The 8251-nt window shown below is 43.0% G+C and overlaps 1 protein-coding gene across 3 annotated transcripts in view; it reads left to right on the top strand.

Moving 5' to 3' along the window:
- The window catches only part of prox1a (prospero homeobox 1a), a 32373-nt gene extending 25264 nt beyond the window's left edge, over window positions 1-7109 (top strand). For all 3 annotated transcript variants that reach the window (XM_069158267.1, XM_069158268.1, XM_069158269.1), the window contains exon 5: window positions 3316-7109. In XM_069158267.1, coding sequence (XP_069014368.1) covers window positions 3316-3501 — 186 coding nt within the window. In that variant the 3' untranslated portion in view covers window positions 3502-7109. The remainder of the gene's footprint in view (window positions 1-3315) is intronic.
- Window positions 7110-8251: the final 1142 nt, after the last annotated feature.

The raw sequence follows: 8251 nt of genomic DNA, 5'->3' as shown, positions 1-8251 counted from the left end.
CGGGGGCTGCTGCTGGAGTGAATAGCTCCCAGCAGCCGTCCACAGGCTCCTATTGTCCTCAGTCATATTTTATTATCTCATCAAAAAGCAGGAAATCCGATTCCCTCTCTCTGAAAAAGAGCTTATCCTTCTGTCTCAAAGCAACCTGTCAGGAGAGAGAGAGATGGAGAGAATGGGGGACAGAGTTGCAAGGGAGAGGGGGGGGGGGAGTCAGTGAAAAAGAGTGATTAACCGCCTCATTGCTATCAGCCTCTTTCTTTTCTTCTGTCTTTCATCCTTTCTACCACTTAATTGGTATTTATACAACACAACACAATGCAAAGGTTAGGGAAACGCAGCTTTATCTCCTTCGCTGATTCTTTCCCTCCCTGTCTTCCTCTTTTCATATTGTGTTACACAGCCTGAGACAAACTGTAATATCCCTTTTCATCAAAGCTTTATGGAGTATTTTTTTTTTTTTTCTCAAACCCCTGCCACACACACACACTTCTGTCCTCAGTCTGTCTTGCGCCGTCCAAATCAGTGATGCAAAGAAGGAACTGGAAAGTTTCTTTACGTCATTGTTTTGCGATTGTTCTGTTTTCACTTTTTCAGATTATTGAATCCTTGAAAACTGCATTTGGACCAAAGATTAATACGAAAAAGAGGCGGCGCATTTTCAGATTTAGCCTGGATAGCATGGATGCACTCTCCAGCACCTTGCTTGCCTTTTCCAGGCACACAACTCTCCATCCTTCCCCTCTCGACCATTTCGCTGCCACTCTCCGCCTGTCCCTCTCTCCTCCCCTCTTTGTACATCTGTCCTTTAATTTTGGGCTCTGCTGAGAAGTTGTTAAAAAGCCCTATGAAATATGTATGAAGGATTGTGAGCCACGCGATTGGCCCCATTTACCAGACAGCCCAGCAAATGAACGGCCACACTGGATAATCCCCCACAATGCCTCTGGAACAAAGGCCCAACAGCTGACCCTAGAGAGACACAGAGAGAGAGATGAAGAGGAGGGGGAGTGATGGGGGGGGGGGGGGACTGAATGGGACGAGGGAGGACGGGTGGGGAGGGAGGGGAGGGAGGGGGGGGGCCGAACAGTTAAGGCTCACTGCTGGTCAGGAGGCTCCTCGCTCACATACACAACTCACATGTACTGGCAAAACAAAGGCTTGCGGGACAGGAATAACTCCCTCTGTTCTGCTGCTCCCTCTCTCTCCTTAGACTCTTCTCAGCCCCTCCTTCTCTTGCCATCTCTCTCTCTCTCCCTCCCTCCTGTTCTCTCTCTCTTTCGCTCTCTCAGTCAAGAGGATCTGAAATACCAATACCCTTTTCTCCTTGACATTGCTTTCTCCTTGCAGTCAGCGTTTTGCTGTCCTTTTATAGTCAAAACGTCAGGAGAAATTCCATGCAGGAATATTCTTAGTAATGCGGCACTCCCTGCATCCAACGGCCAGGGCGCTGCGCTGGCCCGTTAGCCAGGTCTTTGGGGAGAAGCGTGTGCCCGTGCAGGAACACACACACTTACTGTACCACCCGTACACACGGAGTTGCCCTCACTCAGGGGTCATTGTGCCAGTATTTCAGAAACGACAAGCGGCCCCAAACAATGAATTATATCCACTTCTATCCCACCGGACGGGAATTCAATATTTGGGGAATTGGGTTAGCTTGTGTTTATTTTTCCCTCCCTGACACACAGTGTACAAGCTCCTTATTCACGACTCACCTTTTCACTCCGAGCAGTGGACAGAGATATGCACACACACCAGACACACAGGCATCTTAGCCTCCATTCATCACCCCGAGGGGGGCGGGTGGCTGTCCCATGTGTGTATAAGGGTGTATGTGTGTGTAAGTAGAGGCCTGGCTCTGTATGTGTGTGTTTGATTGTGTGTGTGTGTGTGTGTGTGTGTGTGTGTGTGTGTGTGTGTGTGTGTGTGTGTGTGTGTGTGTGTGTGTGTGTGTGTTACGCTGGCCACTAACCTTGCTGTGTCCTGACACTCCTGATGAGTATCTGCAGGACACTGGAGGAGAGGAGCCGGAGTGCGCACTGTCAGGCATTTGGGCAAGCTGCTGCTGCTGCTGCTGCTGCTGCCGCCGCTGCTGCTGCTGCTGCTGCTGCTGCTGCTGCTGCCGTGTATATGTGTGTGTGACAATATGTGTTTGTGTGTGTGAGCATCAAGGGAGGCGGGCAGGGAGACAGTCAGCATTATCCAAGCAGGTGACCCCTGAAGGCTGCGTAGCCCTGGAGCTTTGAGTCAAGGAAAGAGACTCAGCCAAATACACCGGGTAGATGGTTGGTGTGTGTGTGTGTGTGTGTGTGTGTGTGTGTGTGTGTGTGTGTGTGTGTGTGTGCAGCGAGCTTTATGTAGAGCTCTGTCACAGTACAGGATGTGTCATCTCCTTGGCACAAGGAGGTGTGTGCGCTGGTGTGTGTGCTCACGCCTGCATAAACGTGTGTGTGTGTGTGTGTGTGTGTGTGTGTGTGTGTGTGTGTGTGTGTGTGTGTGTGTGTGTGTGTGTGTGTGACAGAGTGTTGGCTTGGGGGAAGGTGTCACAGATCTTTGCCAGACTAATCATCTCCATGGTGTCGGTGAGCGCTGCTGTCAGGGACACTAAAGAGGCGGCGTGTCTCCCCGTTCCCAAAGCATTTAGTACTTCCTCTTTCGCCAGCACCTCTCTGCTGCTCTTCAGTCGGCTCCGCTCTCTTGTTTGGGTCACAGATTTACGGTGGGACTCATAAACATGTCACGCTCGCCATGTTGCCGGGAGGGAAGTGGGAGGTGTGAGAAACCTGAAAATTCACAAGAATTTCTCAAGCCGACAGCTCAACCTGCGTTTGTGGAAGTGGATACTAGATAGACGGGAGATTTATGGTTTTACATCCACTTTGAAAATATGAAAATATTCTACAAGTGAGGAGCAGACAGTGTTAAGTAAAATGCAAAGGAACCACTACAGACTGTTAATGTAACATCACTGTGAAGTAGGAGTTATTTTAGGTGCTGGTTTGGGTTTTTTGGATATTAAGTCAAGTCTCATTGATGTTTTTGCAGCAGACAAAAGGTTGGAGCGCTTTAAGGGCTTGGATCTAAACCGGAAGCTACAAAATGAAACCTCTAATGTTCCTAAATTATCTGGGAGATGAGTTTTTATCTTAAAAGATATAAAAGATGTGATCAAAAGAAAACCTTGCAATCAAACAGCAGCTTCTTGTAATTCACAACAAGGTGTCTCAAGTGATAAGGAGGAAGTGGAATACTGTTTGTTCAAAGAAAAACATGTCTTGATGATTAACCCTTTCCTTCCTTTCTGTGTCCACGAAGGTCCCTGAACGCTTCCTGGAGGTGGCCGAGATCACACTGAGAGAGTTTTTCAATGCCATCGTGGCCGGCAAAGATGTGGACCCGTCCTGGAAGAAGGCCATTTACAAGGTCATCTGCAAACTGGACAGCGAGGTCCCCGAGATCTTCAAGTCCCCTAACTGTCTCCAAGAGCTTCTACATGAGTAAATCTCTCCTCCTTCTCCTCTTCGCTCACCGCTTTGCGCTTTTTTTTTCTTTTTTTTTTTTCTGATTTCATAGAATTTCAAAAATGATATTCTCTTTTTTTTCTTTTCTCCATCTTTAATTTTGATTTTCTTTTTTTTTTAATGTATGAAAGTTATGGAGTAGCATTCCCAAACTGACGCCTCTGTGGCAGTTCCTAAATGACCTAGCTATTGTGTTGTTGTTGTTCTTATATTATGATGGTTATTCTATGTTTTGTTTTTCAATGATTCTGAATTGAAGAGACTCTAATCTTATTGGGTGTTATTTTGGACCGTGTGAACCCTCATCTGCTTGGCCTTTTCCTCAGTGTGTGGAAGAAGTTCCCGAGTTCCCATTTACACTACTAAGAACATAGGCTGGGTTACCTAAAGACTTTACTCGTGGCACCCACGGGTGTCCCCCACATCCAAGGGGGCACCCAAATGAACTGTCCCCGCTTAGTGCAAAGTGGGTGCCCAATAGACTGTGCTACAGCAGATGTCCCTCACAGAACAGTCTCACACACACATGCACACAAAAACGAGGCCTAGTGAGGTTACTGACTGGACTAAAACTGGACTTGTGGTTCTGGTCTGAGGGACTTAGACCGGTTTCAAATTGCTACTGAGCTCTACCATTTTTTTGAAGTGTGTTTTCCCTGCAAGTAGGGCATTGTGTTTATTGGGTGTACATTATTATTTTGATTACTATTCTTATTGTTGTTGTTTATGATTATTATTTGTCATTACTGCTTGCTGAAGATTGGCACTTCAAGATTTGTTTGTCCCTTGATGCCGTTGCAGAAAAAAATAAATTATTGATATTAATATTATTACGACAGATTTTAGATTCTGAAATAATTTACCACCCCCCACCCCACCTTCCATTTCCCATCCTCCACCTCACGCACTTAATTTAGTTTGTCCATCACTGAAGCGGACTTTGGTTTTGTTTTGTTTGTCTTTTGGTGGTTGGGGCTGCTGGATTTCAGATTTAATCAAGGGCCATCAGAGGGGGGGCTTCTCTAGTCTCACTCTACAAACGATCGGTCCAGTAGTAATGCCGGGAAAAAAAACACACATGAAGTAAATAATTCTGAAATATAGAGGTAATCAGAAGAAGTGTGGCTTTTAATTCCATATTTCCATAGCAGCTCCACCGAAACTGCACTTGTTCATCTATCAACAAAATTTTGATCTGTTCAGGATTAGTGTACAAACACAATAATTACTGAAGTTCTTTGTCTTTTTTTATAGCACTGTCCACTGAAGAGCTTGTGTGAAATGAAGTCAGCCTGTTTACACAGCAGGCTTTTATTGTGATTAGCCTATACATGGTGTAAATTACTTTATATAGTTACTTCAATAGCAGTTGATACTTGAATATATCAGAATATGGAGGCAATCTAAAGTACAGTGTCGCTGAAACAGTAGAGAATTGAATACATACGAATAGTAACATCACGAAGAGGAAGATCATTCAAGGAGGGCAAAGAAAGAAGTGTATATAAGCTGAAACACAGCCGTTCATTAATTCTGCTTCACGTGGAGCTTTCCCAACAAACAACAAAACACACACACACACACACACACACACACACACACACACACACACACACACACACACACACACACACACACACACACACACACCAACACTGCTCCTTCCCTCCATGTTCACCTGCCTGTGAGTGATCTAGCTCCTCTCTCAATGCAACAATACGAGGTCGGAGGTGAGCACTCACTCCAGGGGTAGATGGAGGCGCTCTCAGCACTACAAAGAGCAGGGGACAAAGGCACAGAGCAAGGAGCAGCACGCACCTGAAACCCTCCGCTCTGTCCTGCCGTCCCACACTGGCAGCTTTTAATACCCAAAGTGTGATTCTGTTGAAGCCACTGTGCCCCGATTGTTAAACGGCATTCCTCTCACATTTACCTGAGATTCTAATCCCAGATTTTCCATTTGAGCCGTACATGTATAGTAGTGTTTTTTTTGTTTTGTTTTTTTTACTTTCATCCACCCTCTCAGGCTTTTAAGACTTTTAAGAAGCAGTTAGTATTTGCTGCTGTTTTGATGAGGTAAGTTTGAAGCAACGAGTGGACTTGAATACTTTCTACGGTGCGTGCGAGCGAGCTGTTGATCCCAACTTGGCGACATTAGCTTATAGTGTGTCTGTGTGTGTGTCACAAAAGATCAAAAGGGGCAGGTTGCTTAACCTGCTGACTCGTCTAAGCGAGACAAAGCGCCTGACAAAAGGAGGCAGAGAAAGACGGAGAGCTACTCCCTTCATTATGTCGCCCCTTCTCCTCCTCCTCCCCGAACAATGTTCTTCTTAAGATCCGGAGCCCTGAGAGAGCAAGCCGGACACATTTCTCACTGAAGGATGGGCCAGGCCCTGCATGTCTCAGAGTCTCAAAGCACCAGCCAAGGGCTCTAAACCACCACAGACAAAGGAGAAAGGAGAGGACACTTTTATCTGATGCGCAGATTATTATCGTTCCCCACCCTCCCCTTTCCAGCAACTCCCCCCTAAAGTTAAAGAGTTCCTGGGCCTAAAAAGATTAATTCAGGATAATGAAGACTTATGTGCAAAAAAAAAAAAAAAAAAAAAAAAAAAAAAAAAAAGGGATTAGGAAGACCTTAATACCTTGTTGAAAATATTTTTGTCAAGTTTTCCTTTTCTGGGGGTCGTTTGATTTTTAGGACAATATTATTGAAATACATATATAGCCTTTTTTAATAATTGTAACATATAAATCTATGGGAAAAATATATACAGTAGTGGAAGTTCTTTGAAAAGCACTGTTAGAAACTGTTTCATAAAAGAAATCTTGAGGGTATTTTTAGTGACAGTTTTGTTTAAATCTGTATTCTGAATAAGTGAGTTGTTGGTAGATTAGGAGCAATAGTGGTAGGTTTTTTGCAGGTTTTGTGACCAGTTTTTCTTTTGGTTTCTTTACCTTTTTGTATATTGTGCTGAATGGCTGTCTTCTTGAGATCAGAAAAATAAACTTGGAATACATTTTCAGAGTATGAAATATTGTTGTTGCTACTGTAAATACTGTCAGGATGAAACAAAGAATAGCTGTACAGTTTTTGTTTTTTTTGTATTATCAGTAAGCGTGCTAGAGAGAGGGACAAGAGTGGTTAAAAAAAACTAAAAAGAAACGTGACCCACACTCTCCGCCTGGACTCAAAACCACTTTTCCAAAAAACCCACAGAGAAGAGTGTTTTTTTGGTTGTTCTTATTTTTATTTTCTACCCCTGCCATGCCTTTAACGGGAGTCTGTTTCCCATCGGCAGTGCCCTTGAATTTGCACCAGCATCCATTTCTTTAATTTTTCGGACAGAGCGATGCATTAGACTAGCGGTGGGGTAATGATGATGTCACTTAGTGGCCCGGTGGCAGTCTGTGGTCACCGTCTCATCCAAAAACAAGGGCAGACTGCCGCCAACGTAGCTCTAGATTTGACCCGGGAGAAAGACAGGAAATCATTGTCATCAGGAGATTATAGTGCCATGGAAGGGGAGCATGTTGTACAGTAACAGTAAAAAAAAAAAAAAAAAAAAAAAAAAAAAAAAAAGATAAGAGACTGCAGACTGAAAAAAAAAAAAAGTGATTTATACCCTCTTTTTTTTTTTTTACCGGGTTTAAACAGTTGGGGGAAAAGTTTGGACTTTTGTGGAATTTCTGTATGCTTTGCATTATGTGTGTGTGATGTACTGTTTATGAGTGTGTGTCTGTGTGAGAGAAAAGACCGATTATGAGAACCTGTGAACCAGTGAGTGACACAATTCTCAACACTGTGGCCCCTCCTCCACCCCTGGGAGTACCATCCTGACATGTAAATGATTCTCATTAAGCGTTGGCAACATGTGTTTGGTGTGTGTGAGTGTGTGTTGCGATAATTTCCTCTGATCTGTTTGAAAGAGGTTTTTGTTTCTCGATGCTTTCAGTAGTAATTCCTTTTTTTATTATTATTACATTGCTCCTCTTTTACTGTAAATATCAATGATGTGGACTTACAGTGATAAATACTGCCTTTGTATAACTTAGCAATATGTTATGTAAATAGTGTTTTCGTCTATGCTTTTTGTATGACATTATTATTCACTTCTAGTGCAGTAATTCCAACTGGAACAGCCATGTTTCAAATACAGTCTGAATAGTTACACAGGTTGTAAAATAAAACTCATGACATGGCTGCTTTTTTTTCTGTTATTGGTGTCTCTTTGTCTTGCAGATTTTGTGTAATTTATTGGTTTAATTTATCTTAATTTATTTGATGTTGTTTTATTTTAATTTTTTCAAACAGGGAAGGCTGTACTGCATTTGAATAAGTAAAAGAAACTTAAAAAATGTAATCCTCATTTACTTAAAAGTGAATTTAAAAAAAATCAGTAATCTAGCGTTCGATCGACAGAAATGATGACTGAAGATCTTGGCAGCTAAATGGAACTGGACAGCTTGAAAAAAAAAATAAAAAAAAAAAAATAAAAGGTTGTTATGTTTGACAGGGCAGAGGGTGGACTAGAAAGCTGAAACTAGTTTGAAGCAGTTTTGTATTTTCTCTTAAGATTTATTTTCCCCTGTATTGCTTTGGCCCAGCCCAACAACAACCAGTAGTCAAATTGCCTTTCGTGCCTTCACCCTCTATGAACTGAATGTATGTGCAGTATATATGCAAGCTTGTGCAAAATGATTAAAAAATTGAAATAAAAATGAAAAAG

Source organism: Embiotoca jacksoni, unplaced genomic scaffold, assembly GCF_022577435.1.
Source record: "Embiotoca jacksoni isolate LCO1_2020_lvr unplaced genomic scaffold, fEmbJac1.0.p SCAF_23, whole genome shotgun sequence".
Taxonomy (NCBI): domain Eukaryota; kingdom Metazoa; phylum Chordata; class Actinopteri; family Embiotocidae; genus Embiotoca; species Embiotoca jacksoni.
The sequence above is the reverse complement of the archived record's forward strand: the minus strand, read 5'-3'. Positions and strand labels throughout refer to the sequence as shown.